This window comes from Argiope bruennichi, chromosome 7 (genome assembly GCF_947563725.1).
Source record: "Argiope bruennichi chromosome 7, qqArgBrue1.1, whole genome shotgun sequence".
Lineage (NCBI taxonomy): Eukaryota > Metazoa > Arthropoda > Arachnida > Araneae > Araneidae > Argiope > Argiope bruennichi.
This window is the reverse complement of record NC_079157.1, coordinates 70,768,367-70,792,763: the sequence shown is the minus strand read 5'-3', so window position 1 is coordinate 70,792,763 and position 24,397 is coordinate 70,768,367. Positions and strand designations below refer to the sequence as shown.

General features: G+C 27.9%; 1 protein-coding gene across 1 annotated transcript in view; it reads left to right on the top strand.

The window, feature by feature from the left end:
- Positions 1–24,182, top strand: part of LOC129975785 (dual specificity testis-specific protein kinase 2-like) — a 133,359-nt gene extending 109,177 nt beyond the window's left edge. Inside the window, exons 4-12 of the mRNA XM_056089005.1 lie at positions 4,471–4,519; positions 10,923–11,072; positions 12,160–12,239; positions 12,549–12,633; positions 14,020–14,103; positions 15,596–15,682; positions 17,042–17,207; positions 19,293–20,693; positions 22,043–24,182. Coding sequence (XP_055944980.1) covers positions 4,471–4,519; positions 10,923–11,072; positions 12,160–12,239; positions 12,549–12,633; positions 14,020–14,103; positions 15,596–15,682; positions 17,042–17,207; positions 19,293–20,686 — 2,095 coding nt within the window. The 3' untranslated portion in view covers positions 20,687–20,693; positions 22,043–24,182. The remainder of the gene's footprint in view (positions 1–4,470; positions 4,520–10,922; positions 11,073–12,159; positions 12,240–12,548; positions 12,634–14,019; positions 14,104–15,595; positions 15,683–17,041; positions 17,208–19,292; positions 20,694–22,042) is intronic.
- Positions 24,183–24,397: the final 215 nt, after the last annotated feature.

Here is a 24,397-nt window from a genome sequence, read left to right as displayed (position 1 = left end):
CTTTTCACCCTGTCGGAAACTTCCTCTTAAATTAATTCACTTCCGTTCTTTATTAGACAAATGTTTTTTTTTTTTTTTTTTTTTTTTTGCAATTTCGCCAAGGCGAAGAAATTCTTTCATGGTCACACGAGAAATAGTAAGCAACTAAAGAATGTGTTTTTCTACTAAAATGGATTTAGTGGGAAAATATTATGACTTAAAAAGGAAAAGATTGTTCTTAAAATAATTGTTTTGTGAAACTCCATTAACTATGCAAGTTTTTTTTTTTTTTTTTTTTTTTTTTTTCCTTTTCCCTTTGAATTGTTAAACTAATGTCTCAGTGCATAATTTTTTAAAATGTTAGAAATTTTTTATTCTATTAAGAATTAGTTCTGTTATTTCACCATAATATATTTTGTGGTTAGCGTGTATGTTTTAAAAATAATATTTACTTTATGGAATCTATTTTCTTACTGAATAAGTGTTTTTTTTTAAATTTTTTTTATTGATTATATGTTTTCAGAATTTGTATTATATTTCTGTTCTTAAGTTTTTTTAAAATTCAAATTTGTTATCATTAGATTTTCTTTTAAACAATAAGATTTTACTTTATTCAGAAAAAGAAGTAATAAATAAAGAGATCTTGTGTATCTTAAAGACTTCATACGCTGATACGTTTTTAATTGATAGGTTTTTTAACATTTCCAAATTTAAGTTAATCGAATCATTCGTTCAATGTTTATTTTTTTATAAAAGAAATTAGATTCTTTTCATTTCCTGTTTACTTAAATTTGTTTCATGAAACTGCTAATTTCTTTGTATATTAAGCAACTAATCGTATCATTTCCCGAGGCAGTTTATGTTGTCCCCAGTTCTCATATTTGAAAGTGAATAGTGCAAATAAATATTTGGGGTTGTTTTTAGGTGCAAGATTTTCTTTTAATAGACGTATTAAACAAACCTTTTCCAAAGCTACATATATAAATCATAAAATCAACAACCTATGTTTCTTTGTTGGAGTGAGTTACTGATTAAACTCGCGCTTCTATTCTTCATATCTGTGAAAGAACCTGTAATAAAGCATTGTTTACGAATGTAGGTTCTATATCAGTAGCTAATATCAGGGAGTTGCAAATTTTTAGGTAAGAACAACTGCTACACATTGCTAACATGCATCAGGACCTCAGAATTGAATTTCTTTCAAAATTTATGAAAAGAACCTGTGGAAAGTTTTCGAAAGACCATCCAAGAGTCGCAAAAAATTCCATAGAAAATTTATGATCTTGCTATTCCCAGTTTGGGGAGGAAGGGGAAGGTAAGAGAGCTGTGTAAAACGTATTTAGCAAAATTTTTTCTTTCTTTTAAACGAAAAATGGATTTCATATCATGCCAATTTGGAAAGATAAATGTTTTTCTAAATTTTTTGGACCATAGACAGTTACGATATGTTACACATGTTTTATTTGCTGGGAATTCATCTTGTTTTTTAATTTAAGCTGAAAGTCAATTCGTAAATTTTAAAGCACGAGCAACGAGCCGATATTCATAATCCCCCCCCCGCAGAAATATTTAAATCTAAACTTTAGAGATTTACCGAAAATTGTTTCGAGAGTATATTGGATTCATCAATAAATAAAAATTTTTAAAAATTCGATTATGCAACTTACAAATTACATTCCTCTTTTTCAAATTATGATGTGAAAATGTTTATGAAAACTTATCAAGTACCGAAACACCGTAATTTACTTGCAAATAATGTAAATACTCTGATTTTCATATATCAAACGACATACATACCGGTTATTCTTATGTCTTTTGTTAGTTTCATTGAAATTGTTCTTTTGAAGTTCTTATCTGTATGCAAAATCCTTGTTTGTGTTTCATTTATACTTGAGCATACTTTTAATTTTACATGCACTGACTACTTCTTCAAGTTATTATTGGTCTCTAAATAACTAATTGAAACAGAAACCGCACTGAAGGTCTTTTACTACTTTTTATTTTGAGTTATGAATCTCCATAATAAGTAATTACTAATTTAATTCAAATTATTTTAGAGACTCATTGCTCGAAGAATTATGAAGTATAGAAAAAAACACCGAGATTCAAATGAATTCTACGAAATACGACCTCCGCCCCCGAAGTCAACAAGAAAGAGGCCTTGGGGACATTTTTGTTGTGAATTCTTGGCACACCGAGTTCAATGTTTTAGGAGTCTTCTTTCATACAGTTTTTGGCACTTGCTTGCACTCTTATTTTAATGTTAAAATTCAAAGTTGGTGTACGAAGACAACCTTCAAAACTTTCCGATTTCTTTAATTGAAAGAAAATTTCGGTACTTTTTTTTTCCTCTGAAAAAATAACCCTGGAATGTCTTACAGTTGAATTAAATTCATATCATGCATCCATATTTGTTTGTTTTGGTTCATTATGACGACCTTTGAAGCGAACAAGGCAGTAGTTGATTTTGATAAAATGTCCGGTTGAACCCATTCTATGTCATTGCACACGAGAGTAGTTTTTAATGGCCATGGAATTTATTTGATGATATCATTGGAAAATGTGATTGATTAATAAAAGGATCGGTAGGCTTTCGAAAAACCATTTTATGTTAAAACATTTTGATTAAGAGAGCATTTGAGTTTGTATTTCATTTCAAGAATGCAAACTAAAAATAAGAATAGTGACTGATCTTACCCAGACTGAGGCATGACTATTCAATTGCTTTTGGCCCCTAACGTAACCATGTTAATTATTCAGTCATTATTAATAAATGAAATAAGTGTTAATGTTATTTGACTTTAAATATTGGCGCAGTATAGCTAAATTTGCCTCTTACCTGTACAACCTCAAATAAACAAATCAAAACTTGGATTTTAATACTGATTTTTCTTAATTCACTTGGATTGGAAGTTGTGTGCTTACAGAGTCTGGTACTTTTGGTTTTAAAAAAAAGTTTCACATTTTACTACTGTTCATTTCAGTATCCCAGGACTACCACTTTTCGACGATTCTACTATGGGATGAGATACGAAAGGTTGAGCACATTTCCAGAATTCTTCGACCTTGATTTCTGCTCTATTAGACACTTTTTCCGTTCAATTTTTTCCCCCACATGTCGTATCGTTTCTTACCACACTATTTTATTTTAAATAAAAATTACATATTGATTGCCTATGTAGCTATGTCTATGATAGGCCAATGATATGTGCAAGTGGCACGAAATTCAGTATCATTAAATGTATCCGAGATTATCCTCTGTTGTTAACGTCAAAATGTAAATGTTATTAAAAAATTCAATAACAAACGAAGTGTTTATTTTAAAAATTCAAAATTCTTTACATTATTCATCATAATTTAATGTTTAGGCCCTTTACAGTAAATAAAAATTGTTCTGAAGTGTTTTATTGTGAATTTCCGACAATATTGCAAGCTATCCTTAGTTTTTATGCTTCACGAGTCCGCTGATAATCTGAGTTCACCTTATTGTTAAATGTAAACACCATCTATTTTTTTAACTCCTATTATGACCAATTTAAACGTATTGTGACGAATGCGTAAAAGCACCGAGGGTTTTCGAATCTGTGAATGAATAATAATGCTTTTATATTTTTTAATCAAGCTTATGACTGCGAAAGAGAATACTTTTATTTATAAAATCTAAAGCAGGTGAATATATTTATCATATGATTTTGTCAGACTTGGAGTTAACAGAACAAATAATATTAATTGGACGATAATATGACCGTCCTCTAAATGAAATATATTACAAAAAAAGTCGAAAATCACTGAAATATTTTAAGTAACTTAAAGGCATAAAATTAGCTAATTTTGGAACTAAAAAAATATGTTTAAATATTTTAATCTCAGTTTGGATAACGAAAATTGCTAGGGGTACTTAAAAATCTTGTGTGGCCTATGAGTATCTGTAATATGTTTTTGAAGATCCTGAAATACTGAAACAATATATTTTTGCGATAACAAAGGAAATTTATGCATGAATTAACCAAATTATCCCGTGTAAATTATTTTTGCGTTTGTTACAAATTTAGTAAAATTTAACCTTGGTTTTCATTTCGAGGAAATATGAATATCCACGAATGTAACTCAACGTCTTTGTTTTGCCTTAAAGTCGTCCAGGGAGGAAAAATCTGTAAATTACTGAAGGGTCAGAACTTCTCACTCTGACTGTCCTTTCCGTGAAATCTCCTGTGATCGACCGTTCCGTACCTGAAGGTTTCGATCATTGCAACTTGTTCCCACACTGTTGTTCCTTCTCGCCTGATTTGAATGCAGATGACACGTAAAGGTTAAGCGATGGCGGAAATGTTTAGAGGAAGCGTCGCCTCATGCATTTTAAAACGACTTTTACTTCCCTGTGTGTACAACTTTTTATTTTTATTTTCTTGTGTCTTGAATTGCTGGTGAAGTATGAAAGTGAAACCGCCCATTGGGCTTTGTTCTCATTTTTTTCTTTTTCTTCCTCGGCAGGTTCATGGGAGTGTGCGTTCATGAAGGTCAGCTGCATGCGTTGACGGAGGTGAGTTTATTTTGCTTTTAATTTCTGTTGATTTATGTATGTGTTTAATTTTTGCTTTTTTTTGTGAAAGTATATGCTTTGCTTCGTTGTACCGTGAGTATAAAGTAATTGCATTATTTGAGATTTCTTAAACACCAATAAACTTTTTCTTTACTACCTGGAGCATTTTACATACCATTTTTTTAAAATGTAATAGAATGGTTTAGAATGCAGGGAGGAGAGATATCTGATGCTTTTAAACAGGTTGTGTTATCTGATTAAAACTGAGATTCTGATTGTCGAATAATATATAGAATGATGTGGGAACTTAGAATCAATTTTTGTTTATAAAAAAAAGTTGATAAATTATTGAAATCGTCTTGACATAAAAATGGAACCAAAAGAACGACAAATTGAACAAATCAAAGAATTGTTCAGTAGTAAATTGACCAATTGCAATACTTGAATGCATTAAGAATGTACATTTGCATTGCAAATGAAGTTGAAATAAATGCATAAAATTCATCGAATTTCATTCCTGCAAATATATTAAATTTTTTCCGACAGTAAAATATTTGTTTTGTAAAACGCTACATTAAATTGAATCTGTCGACATACAGAACTATGGGATTCATTTAAGCTATATAAAAAAATTCACCATAGGCATTTTCGTGCAAATGTTCATAAACATAATATAGTCAATCAATCCAAATTTCTCGGGGTTTTTTTTTTTTTTTTTTCGTTTTTTTTTACACTGGATTTTTGTAGGATTCAGTTAGATTTCTAACCATTTTTCATTGCACTATAAATGTGTAGAGGATTCATTTATTCATGTATAAGCATAAATATGTTATTTAGAAGGTTATCAATTGAAAGGATATGTATTTGTTTGTTAAAGAATCGTTGAGTTTTTCACCAGTTGCCAAATTTTAACTGCTCAATATAACTTGGAGATATTAATAACTGTATTTATTCAGATAAGCATTTATAATGTGCGCCATCTTTTTTATTAGTATAGTACTCTAATAAAACTAGCACGTATTCAATATTTGTTTGATATGTTGCTGTGACAAATTTCCAATAATTTCTCATTTAATAACTGAAACGCTTCCGTTTGGTCGAACAGTTTTAAATCGCTTATCATGGAATTGAAAGACTGCCAGGAGAGTGCCTTTTTGATTTTGCTGCCGCAGATGTTTTGAAGGGATGGGTTCCTCCAATAAAATAATGAATCATATCCTGCATCCTTCCCGGCCGAGTCATCAGCCCCTGCTCTCCAAAATATTCGGCTGGATGCTCTCGATCTTTTTACGGGGTGTCACACAAGTGACATCTCTATTGATGGTGCCACCCAGTGTTGATGCAAGGAGGAACAATGGAAATACCTATTGAAAAAGAGAGAACGTTCAGTACCACTCCCTCGAGCTTTATGACAGATTTCCAGTGTGTTTTGCGGAGGGCCTCTCTCTGTGTCATGGAAATTTGTTTCGTGCGTGTTTGGTTCTTTTATTTCGATCGACTGCCGCAGTCTTTGCATTGAATTGAATACAACTGTACAGTTAGAAATCGTTTCTGGGAAGGGCATAAGCATGTTGTATTGTGCTTTATTATATAATAGATCAAAAAATTTAATTTCAAATAAAATATTTAATCTAAAATTAAATTAAAATTTCCCACTATTCTTTTATGGCGGTATCGCTTACTATTTTTAACGTAATAACTGTAATGATTTAATTAATATATTCTTATTTCATTTCTGACTTCTAGTTTTTATTCATTAATTCTTTGAACTCTTCCTTTAAGAAAACTTGTATTGGCCACCATCAAGTCTAAAGCAAATTTAAATAATGCGTTTGATCTTGATGTGTTACTGTCCCTCCAATGTTCATATAGAATATCTGTGGTTAATTAAAATGACAAAAGTTGCTATTACTAAGCAGTAAATGATACCTTGTCCATCATTTAATCTTGTTGGAAAAATTGGATGTAAATTGTTATCTTTTCACAAATAATATGATGATGGCAACAGTTGCGTCTATTAATATTATGTTCATTAGTAATTTGACACTGGTCCAGGAAATGGGAAGTAGCAGGTATACAATTACCTGACAATTTTACAGGTAAATGATCTGTAAGAAATCAAATCCTTTACAATGGAAACTTTTGAATTGAAATCTAATGGATTAAAATAAATCTTTCCTTTTTCAAATGTTCTTCGAAATTGTTGAAATCGGAAAGTTCTAGTCTGTTAAATCGGCTTAATAGTTACCTGCACAAAGCTGAAAATCGCTCTCGCATTGTTTTATAAAAAAAATCAGTCCTAAAAGTGCCTTGTTCTTTCTAATGCGAGTTATTTTTTGAAATGTTCATTCCCAAAGGGCATCTTTCTTGTATTTATTACTCAATATGTCGCTTCCTTCGACATGTATAATGTTTATTGGCTAATACCTCAAAAAATGTGGAACGCTTTAAAGCCACTAATGTTCTACGTTGCTCAATAATCGACCGCTATCATATCTTCGCCCTTCTCTGTGTTTCTGTGTATCGAGGTCGAAAGTTTTTCTGAGTCGAAATTGCCATTTTTATCCCATTTTCTTTCTTTTTCCCGTTCAAGACATGACTGAAGACTAAAAAACAACCGGCTTCTGCTGCGCAACCTTGGGAGAGGTAACCTTGTCACCGATCGGGTTAGGTGAGATTGTATCGCAGGTGTTTTTCTTTTTTTTCTTCTTGTTTTTGTTTTCACGTTTTTCGGATATGTTCTCGCGCGTGGCAAACATTTCTTATTTTTTTCTCCTCCTATTTTTGCCTGTTATACACAGATACAGATGTAGCGTGATATCTAGTCTTCTAATTTTTATCGATTCCAAATTCGCCGGTCTCATTATTCTGATTCTCATTGTTCGCATCTAAACGCTTTTGTAGAACGTAGATATTTGTTTTATTTTGATTAATTTTGTAAATTATTATTGATATGCCTGCCCCCCCCCTCTCCCTTTTGCCCTTGCAGTTAAACAAGAAATTTACGTTCATCAATCCAAATAATAAGCGCTTTAATTTTAGGCCTAATATTTATGTTCTAATATATTGTACTATATTAGTGGTGAAATTTCGATTTTTTTCCCCCGTTTTAGTTGAACTTATCCGGACGACTTTGATTGGAGGATTTTTTTTTTCTACCTCCTGAACAATGAATATAAATGAATCCTAAATTCAATTTTTTTGAAATTGTTTTTCTGTTATTCAAATCCGGTTATATGAAATTTTGTTTTAAAATTTTAATATCTTCTCTTCATGACAATTGAAACTGTATGTCATTTATTACCACGTTTGCAATTTGACAAATACTTTAATTATATACCTGGGACATGAAATCCGTGATTTGTACTTTCAATAGAACAATTCACCCTCATCAAATATAATTTTATATTAATAAAGCAAGTAATAAAGATTGAAGATTATTATTATTTGCTGTGCTTTGATTGCGTTGCTACACGGAAACGTAGCTTCATATTAAAGATCACTATTTAAGTTTTTAAACAAGCTTTCAAGTTCTATTCATAATATAGGTTTCAATTAGCAATTGTTACTCCTCTCTGGCGAGTAAATTTCATACATAACTTGCTTATAAAAGTTCGACCATTTTCTGGAAAGATAATAATTTATAAGCTTTATTCTTTTCTATATATCTATCTGTATATAACCGAAATTACGGAAAAATTTCAAATTCCGAGGGGAAAAAAATACTTTTGCTTATATTCAGTCAAATGTATGAAAATGAATTTTTGTTCGAACCGTATGCAATTTCACACACCTTGATAGATTCTTACGAAATTTGGCACACACATCATTTCTTTATTCTCATATTTACATGAAAATTATAACTGGTAAGAAAATCAATCAGATAAAAAAAAAAAAAAAAAGCAGCCAGGACAAATGACAAGAACCAGAATATTTTTCAACCCTCCTCCTCATAGTTAACTATGAAAAAATTAAATACTAATATTATCCTTCGCTGCAACCCCTTTCTTTGTTTCGTTTTGTTCGTCCGTCCGTTGCTGTACCACTTGTTAGGAATTTGCAATTGTTATGAATTTAAGTAATTGTTACTTTTATGTTCTAGCAAAAGATTTATTTGGGAAAAAAAAGAAAGAATCTTTAGATATAAATTATCTACAGAAGTCTGATGATAAAGTTTTGTCCTTAAGCGAACTGTTCTAATTTCAAAATTCAATGTTGGTATGACAAAGTATTTCTTTAAAAGTTTCAACTTACGTTAAATGTATGGAGATGATAGTATCATTTTCTCCATCAAAAACGTATTATGAAATTTTAAAAGTAATTTACAATTTGATGAAAAAGTATTCAAAAGATTTTAATGTTATTTTGAGTTGAATTGCGGTATTCTTTTTAAAAGCTTATATTGCAGTACATATCCTCATCAAGATAAGGAAAGAATGTAGACGCAGACGTTGAGCTATTAATGTTTTGTCTAGCTTTTTTTAACTGAAGAATGGCCATATAAAACATTCTAGACTATTTAATGCTGATTAGATAACGCCAGAATGTGTGACGTTAAAACCGCACCATATGCTTTGAGTAATGCTGGGTTCTTATTGCTTTATAGACTTTTTTTAACGATTTTTTTGGTGTGATAAAGGACATTCGATTTTTGCTTATCATAAAAGTTTATTGGCTGCTTAAACTTTGTAGCTTAAATGTAAGGTGTGAAGTGTTAAAAAAAAGTTTTTAAATGCAGAGTCAGCTTTGTAATATTAGAAATTATTCCTCTTCAGTCAGATTTCACATCTGATTTCAATGATAATATTGTATTAGTTCTTTTAATTAGCGAGGTATATCAAAATAGTTATAGCATAATTCCATGATGATATTAAAAAACAGTTTAATTCTATATTGCGATTTCAGTGTATTTATATTTCGCGTAAAAATCGTTTGCATTCCACTGGCAAAATCATTCTTGTATACTTCGTTTATATTTTTAAAATAGTCATCTTTTTTTGCTTACTTTCATCCAAAAATTAAAGATTCTAAATTCATTAAGGAATCACCACAGAAACTTGAAATTACAACTTTAATGGCAGTGAATTGTTCTTTAGTATTTCGTGGCTTTTACTTTGTTTAGGTGAGTAACATTTCAGCTGAAATTAATGTTTTATGAATCTTATTTTTCAATAATCAACATATTGGGATTTTAAATTGACTCTATACAGCTAAATATGTTGCGATTGAAACATTCTCTCAATATTTTGTTAAGAAAATTGCATTTTAGGATTTTAAAACTATGTATGTTTTTGCATTGAGATCTCCGTAACTATGGTATAGATCTAAAAAAATGGCTGTTATTCTCTCATATAAAATTTTAAATCTTGCCGACTTCAAACCTACTTTCTCATTAACATTATTTGTTATCTTTGAAGAAACATTGCCTGCACTTTTTGCATTACATATTTCTGTAGAGTGCCATGACAAGTTTTTATTTGTGCTTCCTCTTTGCGCACAAGTACGACGCAAAGAATGTACCATAGGATATGTATTGTTAAACCAAATATTTACTGACAAAATCGAAAAAACACGTCCCTCTAATTTCTGATGAACATTCCCCGTACTTACTACAAAAGTTCCTATTGATTAAAAACTGTTAATTCGTCCTGATAGCGCATGGAAGCATATGAAAAGCTCTGTGGCTCCTCCCATACGACAATTTGATTGTCTTGCGACATTAGAAAATTATCTCGCCAGAGCCATATGCCACTGTTTTGGTAGAATTGATGATTTATACAGCAATTCTTTTCTAGTAACAATGTTTTAAAATGTTGAGTGGTTTAAAAAATGTGATTTGTTAAACCTACTGCAATTTCACCACAATTTTCAGTTGAAAAATCATAAATTTTTTTATTCTCAATTTTTTAAGTTTCATACAGTATCGTGAGATAAAATATAGAAACATTTAATGTCATGTTATCATTTGATTTCCAATTTTGCAAGTATGAAAGTTTTGCGAGTTCCTGTATTTTCTAAGTACATATTTTTCCAAAAATAAAGATACACCGAGTCTGCATTTCACAGTATTTTCCTATTATAATTAGAATTATGTGTGTATTTTTTTAAGGAAAAAAAAATTAGTTTAGATTTAAACTTTATTTTAATACCAAGTATTTTATACACATTCAAGAGTAAAAAGATGGTACTTTATGCATATATCATTTATTTCTGATGTATATCATAAAAAAATAAAGTTATACTTAATTGAGTAAGCACTGAGCTGGAAAAATTACAATGGCACATAGTGCATTAACCTGACTTGTGTGCTCCACTCAAATAACTTGTGCACAAAGTGTTAATAGTGCTTGAAATTTAATTTTACATTTTAATTAATTTCTTCTTTTTTTTTTTTTTTTTTTAGTACATCAATGGAGGTAGCTTAGAACAACTATTACAAAACAAGCATATCGAACTATCATGGGAAACAAGAATCAAATTATCATTAGATATTGCTAGAGGCATGTGTTATCTGCATTCACGAGGAGTTTTCCACAGAGACCTTACATCAAAAGTAAGCCATCCTTGCATAGAGGAAGTAATTTTTTAATTTTCTTTTTGTGATTGTAAGCTTTAAATATACTTAAGCAAAAAGCTATTTTTTAAAAATTAAGTTTATACACAAAAAAGTACAAGAAGGTAATTTATACATGAACTAACTATTACTGGATTTCTAATTTTGCCATGGAATTCATTACTAATCTAAAATTTATTGCTTGTATTTTTATCCATTGTATTGTGTATTGAATAGAACTTTATATATTTATACGAAAAATTCTTTAGAATATTCTTCAATTTTTAACATCTCTTGCAAAATTTTTTAATTTTCGGTTTTCTTTATTTCTAGACACTTAAGTCATTCTATAAATGTGTTTTTCATGCAAGAAGTACAATTCAAAGTTATATTATTGGTAAAAAAATAATCTCCAAGAAATTATACAAAAGATGTCTACATGGCCAATAAAGAAAGCTCTTAAATAAGCATGAGAGAATAAAAGAGAATATGCAAAATTATTTTCTGACTAATATAGTTTGAGTTGTGGTTATTTCTCTTATTTATGTAAATCAACTCTTATTATTCTGTCAGATTTTAAATGGTATTGAAAATGTTTTTAATTAAATAAAGAATGAATGCTAGTTCATTTTTGATATTGAATTACTTTTTGGTTTTCAAAATTTCTATAAAATTGCCACTGTAAAATCACCCAGTTTGCTGTATTTTAAAATTAAGTTATACATTACTGGAATTATTCATGTAGTTATAATATATTTGTAAAACATTTGCATGTATTTGTTAATTTTCAAAAGAATATGGAAGCATTGATTATATACAGACACATTAATTTAGCTCTTATCTCCAGAGATTATTTTTTTAAAATATTTCCAAGTATACTTTATGTTTAGTAAAACATGTCTGTTTAAGAAAAACATGTCACACTACATGCCATTAAATGATTCATCCTATATTCGTTTCTGAAAAAATAAACAAATGATTTATGATGTATTATTGCATAGTATATTTTGTATAATTTTTGTAATTTGTATATTTTTTGGGGCTCTATATTTTTTATGCTATATTAATTCATATCTTTCAATTTCAGAATGTTTTGATCAAGATAGATGATGAAATGACTGCTGTAGTGGGCGATTTTGGGCTTGCAGAAAAGATACCTGATCCAAGGTATATGAACATTTCTTTCTCTTTATATATAACATCTATTTTTTTAACTGCATAGGAGAAGAAATTAGTGTTTGCAAAACATTTTGGATATAATTAGAAATCGGAAATTTAATTTAATAATTATTTATGAAACTTACTTGTATTTTATCGAATTAAGTTAGCATTGTTGAATTCTTCCATTGAAATGTAAAAAAATTGATGGCAGTTAAACATTTTCAATTATATGTTATATGTCTATGTTATTATAACTATATATTTTTTAATAAATTTCATACTTAAGAAATTTCAAATTAATTTGTTTGTTTGCAGGGATCGAAGTCAACGCTTGCCTATTGTTGGCTCTCCTTATTGGATGGCACCTGAATGTTTGAAGGGACAATGGTATAATGAAAAAGTAAGTACATTATTTGAAAGTTCTACCTCACTAATGCTAAATTAAAAATATTTTTAATATGTTTGTATTTTATATTTGTTTGCATTTGTAATGTTTTATATTTTCCTGACAGGACATTGTTTGAATTACTGAATGAGAATTCAGTCTTAAAAAGTTTTTATCTAATGAACTTTCTTCTGGTATTCATTGTTTTTTAGAAAAACTGCAAAAGGAAAAAAGTATGTCATTGCATCTGATGTATAAAAAGTTGATCACATTGACAAGATGAACATCAATACTAATATATAACATCAGGAAATTTTTAAAATCACAATGACATAGAACATATATATGCCTTCTACATAGAATGACAGATTGTCGTCATGGTTAATTGTCAATAACAGGAAACTGATATTTTGCTTTGCTTTGCTTTTTCAAGGTAAAGTCATAACTAATACCTAAGTTCCAAGTTACAGCATTTATGGATAAAATTTATTATCATCCACAAATTTTCAGCACAGTAATGCCTAAAATCTACTTTGTATGAAGTTTTAAAATAAGTTTTTTTTAACAGTGCTATAATTCCATGACTACTCATAAGCAAAGCACTTACTATCTATCATTCTCTTATTAAATAAGAATAATAACAGGGAAAATTACTATATTTCTTTCAATATTTTATTATATTTCGAATGTGCTTGCATTTCTAAAGTTTATTTTCAATACACCAGGCATTAAAAATGTAATTTCTTCCTCATCCCTCCTAAGTATAGCTCAGAGTGCTATAATTCTCAAATATTTGTATAGTTATTATTGACAATGATTCTTGCTATGTCCTTCTTTAAATTATCACTATCAATTTATCTATTGCACACTGTGTTTGCTCATATGTTGATAAGCAAACACAATGATTTATTGACTTATCGAGCTATAGATCAATACATTTAAATTAAGGTAGTTAAAGCTAAGTTTTGGAGCTATATAGTGATTACTGTCAAGAGTTTACTTTTGAGTTATTGATAATATTTCAATGGTATTTTTGGAATTTTCAAGCATTCAATGATTCTGTCATTAGCAAAATAGAAGTAAATTGATTAAATGTAAGATGCAGAATTTATTTAGGATAATTAAAAATGTTTAAAATGGATATGACATTTATTGGGGGAAAAAAGTTTAATTCTGCATTTAAATTTGTGACCAGTTAAGTCTCTATGCTCTTGAATCCATTTTTGTTATACAGCTGCCAGTTATGAAAAATGAAAATTCTTAGATTTTACATAAATCGATAGGATTTTTTAAATGTAAAAATACTACCTGAAAATATGAAAGTACTATTAAAATTTAAGAAAATTCTGCTTATGTCATATTAAAAATTTATTTTGTGTTCATTTCCATTTTTATTTACAGGCTGATGTATTCTCATATGGAATCATATTATGTGAAATAATTGCAAGAATCGAAGCAGATCCGGATATTTTGCCAAGAACTGAGGTAAAATGAAAATTTTATTCAGTCATACTGAAAAACTGGAATAAATTTGTATGAAAATTTTACTGCATATGTTACACATTCAAAATCAAGACTTCCAGAATTTTCATCAAAGCTGTTTGAGCTGATTTTTTTTTTATATTTATTATGTTCTAACTTTTTCTTAATGTATTTCCTCACTTGCTATTATTTAAAAACAGATGAATTCTTACTTTCTTTAAGTAAATTCCACTCTTTCCTTTTTGTATTAAAGTATTGTACAATTGGATATTTGTTGTTTGAATTCTAAGAAAAAAAGAAAAGAAAAATGTCAAACTTTTATAGCTTAGCATTTTCATCTTGCTAGGCAATCAATGTAATAGAATTCTGTTACCTTTTTGTATTATTTTAAATGGTTAATCATAATATTAAATTTTTGGTTTCAAATTTATTGTTGCCTTTGGAACTGTTATTACTTATGCCTGCCTTTGCTACTTAGCATTTTTTAGGAGTAGTTGTCATTAATATTTTATAAAAATTATGCAAAATGCTGCTTTTTAATATATTTCATTGACTTAAAAAGATTCTGGATTTGTTTCAAAGATATTTTGAAATGACTTCTATTCCTCCTTTTTCTATAAAAAGAATGTCCAAATTTTGATGAGAAATTATTTTGCTTCTATTTTGTTCTTTTATCATTCATAATTATATCTATGAACATGTTAAGTAAATTCATAACTATGCACCATTCCTGAGTGACCCAGCAAATATGAGTCTTCTATAAAAAGACACAAATCTCCATTAAAAGGTTTTTGGACGATTTTTATTTACTGTATGAGGCCTGTACATAAAATGAATTCATGAACAATAGATTTCTATATGATAATCAATTATATTCAAAAAATTTTGCATTCATTTCACTTTAGGGTATTAACAAGTGGCCTGGTTGAATTCTCTGATTATATTTTTCCCATGCCTACATATTGCACACATCCTATATCAAATCTGTCTATGCTTAGACACTACTATCTTCATAATTATGTAAACTCACTAGTAATTATATTGATTCTATAAATTTTACCATCAGTTATTGCCATAATCTATATTTTAAGAAAATTATGAAAGCAGCTTCTCTAGATTTCAATATTTTAAAATCCTTTTAAATAGTAAATAGTTTGAATTCTTCTGCCCAGAAGATGTCTTCATATATTTCATTGTGGTTGTCACCTTGAGAATTTTATTTTTTAAAAAAAGCACCTTTCATGTAAGATTATTAATTTTTTTAAATTCCTAGTTAATGAGCAATGATTTTTTTTAAAAAAAATTTGGCATATAATTTTTATTGAATTTTATTTAATGCTAACCTTTCTCTGTTTACAATAAAATAACTATACAAAGTTTTGTTGTTATTACTATACAATTGCTGATATTCAGCCTCTTGTATCGCTTTCCATATATTGCTAATGTTGAAAAATTGTAACTGAGTTTTGTATGGAATATCCTATTTATATTTCAGAATTTTGGAGTAGATTATGTTGCTTTTAGTGAGATGTGTGCAGATTGTCCACCACAATACCTGGAGCTTGCTTTTACTTGTTGTCGAGTAAGCATTTGATAATATCATAGTGCTTAGGGTTTCTACATAGATTTAGTTTTCTTGATAAGTGTAATACATTGCCATAATAGTAAAAATAACAAGCTGATTGATCTTTATTTTACGATTCCATTGAAGATTTTCATTTTAAACTGGTAACTCTAAAATATTAGCAAGGTTAAGGTAACTGAGATATTAGCATTAAATGACACATATTAATTGTAAATATTCAACTATATCTGTTCATAGTGATTGTTGTAATTATTTTGAATTGCATCTATGAGTTATACATTCTTATTCAGATTCATCTATTCAGATTCATCAGGTTATATTTAAAAAACAATGTGTTATTCCTAGTTTGAAATTTTGCTGTCTTAGAAAGCACTTAACTTATAATTCAAGTGTCATATTATTGCATGAATTTTGAAATACTACAAAAAAGTGTTCTGTTGAAAAACATATATAATATAATATTTAAAAAAATATTTTTATTGGAATTTTGATTAGTTCTTAATGCAGAAAATTATATAAAATGCTGATGAAGATTTGCTAATCTCAAATAATTATTTTGGTTTATCTATTTTTATTGAGCTTCATTTTCTTTTAATTTTTGGAATGGAAATAATTCCTTTTTAAGTAGCTTGTAATATAAATTAAGAATTTAAATATGAGTTTTAAGATGAATAATGTTTTCTATTCCAACTTGAGACTTTATTAATTATTTATGTCATAGTGTAGATTCAGAAACTGATATTAAAGTATTAACTGCACCTTTTATCTTAAATAGTTTTTCAAGACAATAAAATACAATAGGATTTTTTTTTTTTTTTTAGTATTTAAGGAGAAAATAGAAAATTTACTTTGGTTCAAATTTGATTCTATTTTTTTAAATGAATTTCTTTTATATTACTTTTTATTCATTTGCCAAAATGTACTTAATTTAACAATTTTTAATATGCTGCATTAAAGTTGTAAATTGCAAAGTTAAATTGTACATTTTTATGTTATACAGAAAAACATACCATTATGGAAATTATAAGTGTCTAATTAATTAATGCTTCTTTATTAAATTTAATTATTTAAAAAAGTAAAAGAAGAATTTCTTTAAAAAAAAATCTTGTGTTTTCATTCAGGGGGGAAAAAAACTATTTCTGATTCTTTTTTACTGTTTAAATGAATTATTTGTTGACATTTACTCGTTTTGTACTAAAATAGGAAATTTTTATAGATGCTTATTAAATTTTAAAATCTTCATTTCTCTCTCTCCTGTCATTTGTATTTCTCCCCTCCCCCTTCATTTATATTTTGAATTGAATTCATTTCAATAAAAATGGCATTTTTTATCTATTGGAATATTATTTTCCACAGATCAATCCAGATAGCCGCCCAAGTTTCAAAGAAATTGTTCACCAATTGGAGAAAATGCTGAATGTTATCAGTTCCATGTCTGGTGGATCCCAATTATTCTATCCACCAGTTGTGTATACATCATGTTGGGATGATGGGGATAATATTGACAGTGTCAGAGCTATATGTAAGTCTTAATATAAAATAAGTTTCTTTTATGGCTTATTTTTCTTTTGAAGAGTGTGTGCAAAATAACTGACATTTTAAATATTAGAAGGTTGGGTGTTTCTATAGTGGAGTTCCTTTAGAAAGTAAATATTGTTACATTATCTCATAAAATATATTAATTTTTGCTTTTTGCAAAAATTAAAATATTTCTAAAGTTGTTTTTATGTTGCTTTGCACAAAAAAAAAAAAAAAAAAAAAAAAATGCTGAAGATTTTTATTTTTAGCTCATTGTATTTGTTTGAAATGAATTTTAAATAATATTTTTAAAACGGTGGACTCAAAGTTAAAATTTTTGAGACTTTATAAACTTCACAACAACTAAATATCAAATTCACTAATGCTGAAAAATGTTGCATTTTGAGTGTTTGCTGTTTGAGGTTGCTTTGCAGGAGATTTGCAAGTATTTTGATGTTAGCATGCTAATCAGAGTGCAATATCTCACATTGCAAAAATAGTCGCCAGTTTCTACTGTAATGCTGTTCTAAAAATGCAATGTTTTGTTAAATATTTTATTAAATAATAAGTAAAAAAGCTGTTTGTTGTATTAACTTTTTCTGCATTATTTGGGATACTTTGTGTCCAAGTGAATTTTCTTGTGCAGCAGAAAGAATATTCCTGCAAAGGAAAAGGTAAATTTTAAGAAAACTCCACTTTAAGTTTCTAAATGATTTTTGTTGCAATTGTTGAAAAATACTGACCTGTTGTTAAAAATTAACACTGACTTGAAAAGTACCATTGACTGACCATATGAAATTTTGATTTGATGTACTTTTTACCTTGGGATTTGCATGATGTTAAACTTACATGAAATACATTTATCTTCATATTGGAAATATTAGTTAAGTGAAATTGAAAATTTTAGTATAAAACTAAAAGTTTCTGATAATTCTCTTCTTTTGAAAAATAATCTTTGAAAATATTAGCATCTTTTTATATCCTAAAATGTTGAAATCTGATTTATTTTCTATATATATATATATATATATATATATATATATATATATATATATATATATATATATAATATACACACATATATATATTTTTATACTACATGCCATATATAAGAATACATGTTCATAGGTAAATTATAAATATTTTTAAAAAATTATCAATATTTTAAGTTTAACTAAATATGAATAATTAATATTTTTATTTTAATATGAATTATTATAATATTATTAATAAATTTATTATTTAGCCTACATAAATAAATCACAATATATTATTCTTTCACTATATGCAGTTTTGATCAAAATCTAAGATCATTTTGAGTATAAACTTTGATTACTTTCTATTTAAAATACACTTAAATTAATTGAATATAGAACTATGTTTTTTTAAAAAAATTTTTTTATTTTAGATGGTAAAAAACGAGTATTTTTGAAAATATTAGTACCTTTTTATAGCGTAAAATGTTGAAATCTGATTTATTCTTTATGTATACAATATATATACACACACACACACACACACACACACACACACATATATATATATATATATATATATATATATATATATATATATATATATATATATATATATAATATACACACACAATTTGCCATATATAAGAATATATGTACTGATGTATTCTTACATAGAGATTATTCATTAATACAGATGCTCATTTTTGTAATTTTTCCAGATACCCTCCACTTGAAATTCTAAATTTTCATATTCCTGAAATTTTGCAATTCTGAAGTCATTCAGTGAGAAATTTGTATTATCTTTTGCAATAACAGTTGTGAATTTTGCTTGAATATTCTTGAAATTTGTAAATAACTGGGTTTTAATTTGATTGGCATACCTAACAGTTTGCAAGCTTTATTTGTAGAATTTAGTGCAACAAAATTTTAAACTTTTTTATAAACAGCTTCCATTAGTTCTGGTATGACTGAAATTATATTGGTATTAAAAATAAATCATCGCACCCCCCCCCTTTTTTTTGCTTGCATTGAGTTATATTTTGTATGAAATAATATTTTTGCAAAATTTTATTTTTATATATTAAATTGTTTTATATAAATTTTTCTTACAGTTGCCCATGGCTGGAATAAGCTAGGTTCACCGCCAAATAAAATTCCACAAATTAATACTACTCCAGTTAAAATGTCAAATTCCAGTGTTCCTCAAACACCAGTAACACCAAAACACATAGGAGAAGCAATGTCTATATGCGATCCTCATTACAAGCCTAACAATAGTTCTCATAATCCTTTTGCTTCATTGCCAAGGTTTTGGAAAGGAAAGAAGTTCCTAGAGCCATCTGTCAACGACGTTGATTTAGCTCATTCGATGAATTTCGATTTGATGTCTCCTCCTAAACGTAATACTCTTGCACCTTCAGAAATGCCAGAAACTAAGAAAGAACAATCAGATTCTTCATCAAGCAAAAAGCCTGCAAAAAATCTTTCTAAATCCTTGCCATCATCTCCCGTCCTCCACAGAAAGTCATCAAAATTACAAACTCGTTATTCTCACCTATGCAATGGGGATATGCCAGATTCTCCAAGGTCTGTCTCGCCATGTCCATATTCTTCCCCAACTGCCATGTCTCCTTTTGATGATGATTCCTTTTCCGTCCAAGAGCAAATGAATGACTGCAAACTAGATGATGCTTGTAGCCAATTAAGTAAGAGTCACCTGGAGACAGTCCCTGCCATTGCCTGCGAATCTCCTGCAGTGGTAAATTTCAGAACAAAGACTCCTTCTTTGTGTGCCAAATTGAGACGGTCATCTGGAGAATCTGGTTTCTTTAGTGTTGGAGATAGAAGTAGCAATTGTGATCTCTCCTTGGAGATGTACCCTACACAAGAAGACCTACCTTCATGGACCACTGACAGCAACGCAGAACTTCGCCTTAATGATTCACCCAATGATCTAAGACATGTTGGCAGTGTGGATGGTAGAAATAGCACATGTGATTTGTCCTTGGACAGTTACAATTTACCAGAAGATATGCCATCTTGGACCACAGATGGCAGTATAGAACTTAATGATACTGATGATAGTGGACAACTTAACAGCATGGGTGGCAGAAAACGGCCATCATCATGTTATTCTGATGATTCCTGCTGCTGTGGGAACCACTCGCCTAGTATCTGTGAAGTTGATTTGGAATTGAACAAAGAACAATTTAGAAAATCTAAGGACATTTTTTGCAGCTTGCCTGTCTGTCGAAAGCTAGACATTCAAGGTTTGGCTATGTGCGATTGCACGTGCCATTTATGTAGCACTGACACTTACTGTGGAAGTAAAGTGTCCTGTGCTGTAGAAGAGCTGTCTAGTCATGATGAAACTGTACAGCCCAATTTAGAAATTATAAAACTCAGTGATTCTTCCCTTGCTAGGCATCATACTAGCACTGTGTTATCCAAGACATGTGAAAAAGGAAAGAGAATTGCAAAATGCATGAGAACGTCTTCTGATTAAGTAGCAGGTATGTAAAATTAAGCTTATTTGTTCATTAATAGAAATCTTGTCTTCAGAATAAAAATCCCAATTATTATTTTTATCTATCACTCCATAAATAATTTTCAGTAAATCTGCACTCTGAAAACTAAACTGTTCCAACTTCAAAAACTTATCTTTGTAAGTTTACTTTTCTTAATCCTAGCCCCTGCACCCCATCCATATTTATTATCCTACTATGTCATAGTGCATATTAAAAAAATAATATAAATCAAATATTTCTGAAATTTAGTCTCCTATCCTCTTTAAAAAAAAAAAACAGGCATGCAAAATTAAGTCGGCTTTTTTACAAAGGGGATTAAATAAAGCAGCCTTAAAATTATTTGGTGATCTGAAATCATTCATTTATTTTTATTAAGAATCACACAAAGCTTCTTTTTTTTTGTAAGGAAATTTTTTTATCATTATTTCTTGATAGAAGCTTGAATTGCAAATTTAAAATTTTCTTTGTCAAGTTCTTATTAATTACAAAAAAAACCTGATTCTAATCTTTGCGAATCTACTCTACTAAAACTGTTGTACTGTTTACTAAGAAGTCAATATCATATAATAGAATTTATATTGCATAAATTACTATTAAGTACATAAATTAGTATTGTGGGAATAGCATTGCAATAAAATTTGTTATCAATTTTACTTAAATTCATTGGATTAGAAATTTATCATCTTGGTATGTTTTTATACATGTAAGAATTTGAAACAATTCAAATTATGTTTCCATGCATTTTACAGATGTGACACTTTTCTGAAAAAACATGAATTTTGGCATAAAAGAATTACATGTTATCATTCTTAAACAATTAATTTTCTTTTATGTAATAATTCTACACTATTTTTATTATCTCAAACATTTAGGATAAATTTATATATTTGTTTAATTATGTGGTTCATCCCCCTCACTCTCCTAATCGTCTTGGAATTTAATCATAGTTGACACTTTTTCCCATAAGTACATTTTTCTTTCTCAAAATATTGATATTCATACTTTAAATTTAATTCCATATAACTATTGCTTTAAAATAAAATGGGTTGAAATTTAGACTTATTTACTGGAGATAATTGGAGCAAACAATTTAACTTTTCCTGATTTGTTAATACAGATTGTCTTTTGTTACATACATAAAACATTTTGATGGGCATTTAATTAAAAATTGTAAAAGTGCCTTTTCTTTAATAATGTAATAATTTTTTTGAGCATAGAGATTCATTATATAGATCATTAGTGAAAGTCATGTGAATTTGTATTTCTTTAGCATTATGATATGTTTGATTTTGGTAAATACGTCTTCTCATTTTTATATTTTGTTTTTCTTTCAGTGCTTCAAGAAACTTGCCAAATATGGATTGAAGCAACAGAATTCTGTAAAAACCAAGCCCAAGAAGGGTAGCAAATCTTCTAATTGATTTTTTTAGTTAATTTCTTTTTCAGTTGTATACAGTGTGTGAATAATTTTTAAATGCTTTTTCTATTGTCAAAGATGAAGAAAATGAATGCCAAAGATAAGTACCTTAAGTAGATGTATAATAATTTATTGGTAGAATGAAATTTTTGTATAAATTTGTATATATGTTGTACAGAATATCTAAAATTGTTTCCCTTGTAACATTTACATACCCTGATAGGTTTCTCAAAGAAATAACATTATGTACATGTTTTTTGAAATGTTGCCATTATTTTTCAAATACTTTTATAAAAGAAAATTAATCAGACTTCTTTTTTGCTGAGTTGTAATTAAAATTGTTTCATTCCATATTTTTCTTTTTACAAATATTTTTCAGTTACTTGAAAAGTTAATATTCACTTTTCTGTAATGTATCTAAATGTCCATATAATAATAATATTTATGTATTAAATTATAAAATAGTCCAATAATGATTCTAGGCTTCCTTGAATTGGTAATTTATCTTTTATATGAAATTACCAGCATATATACTTGTATATGATGGCAGGGATCTGTAAAAATAGTTAAGAGTTCTGTTGTGAATTTTTTTTTATATATAATGTTATTAGGTTAATAAAAAAAGTTCCTAAATTGATTTTGTCTAAAATTTACATAGAATTTATTTATTGTTTTAATATTTCTTCTAAAGCTATCCTAGTAAATTTGGACAATCTAAGTACAAACATATAAAGTTCTAAAAATATATTTCTAATCAAATGTTTTAACATTAAACTAATATTATCTTAATATATAAATTATGGAATATTAGGAAATAATTATTTTATTTGTTATTGTATTTATCTTACCTTTTTTTTTTTTCAAAACTTTAAAAATTTTGACATTTTGAGTCACTTGTATAAAAATTATTTACGAAAGTCACCATAATACAAAATAGAAATTTTAGATATAAATGATTAATCTAATATTTGTATTATTTCTGAAATTTTAAGTAGCAAATCATTGCTGAATAACATAATTTGGCATTTAACATAATTTTCTAATCATCTCGGTGTAATTTTGAAATCATTAAATTATTTTTAAGCCTCACTGAAATTATTTTATGATGTGCATAACTATACATTTTAATTAAAATTAAATCCATTCTACTTAAAATGACAAAGATTTTAAATTAAGTACAAATTACAATAAGCATATGCTCTATTATGATCACAAAAATAAATATTTAATGCATATTAATCTACATAAAAATTAGTTATAGGCAAAAGTATTTTTCTAAACACAAAATTTATCACGTTTATAAAATTTTAAATTTTGTAGGTGGCAAATAAATTTCCAATAAAAATATTTTAAAATATTTATTTAAATATGAAATTTATATGTATATCATTTGTTTCGTATTTACAGGAGAATGCATCTTATTTTTTTGAAATTTTTCTAATTTATTGTATGAATTTGTCTATGTAATATCCAAGAAAAGTTATCTTATTTAAATCTTCAGTGTAAATATGCACATTTGAATTTAATAAATTAAGTATTTTGACATTAATAAAAAATTTATAAAGGAGATTTAATTTATTTACTAGTTTGCATTGTGGATGTATTTTGGATTTTGAGTGATGCAAAGTTTTATGATATATGTAACTAAAATGAATTGTCACAAAAGATTCTTTAAAGTGTGAAACACTGTATTTTGAATTTGTTTCTTGATGTTTTATATTTGTTAGTTTCTTCTCTTTATGCCAGATTAGCACTAAAAAATGTATTATCAATGATATTTTAACATTTTCATTGTACATCTATAAATGCTGGAAGATTTGTTTTCTCCATATTGTGTTTTCTATTTGTGTTTGACTTGTTTTGATACTGAATTTGTTTGATCCATTACTTTAAAAATGATTTAAATTTGATTGATGACTACTTTAATGAAATTTTTTTTATGTAAAATGTACAGATTAATATTTGAATGTGATTCAACTAAAGTATTTTTTAAGGAATGAACTCATTGACTTCAGAGCTTGGAACATAGTTGAAATAAAACTTTATTTTATCAGGTTGTGAATTGAATTCTATTCTTGAATTATTGTTATTATTTTAATGTTTAAAAAACAGTTAATGTACGCTGCATACTAATTAAATTCAGCTGTCAAGTAGGAAATTATTTCATTAGTTGCTAATTTGTATTGTACAAATAAATATTTTTTTAATTTTTGTTTTTAAAAAAAATGCATTATATCCTATGAAGCAAGAATTTTTAAACTTTGGATCAATG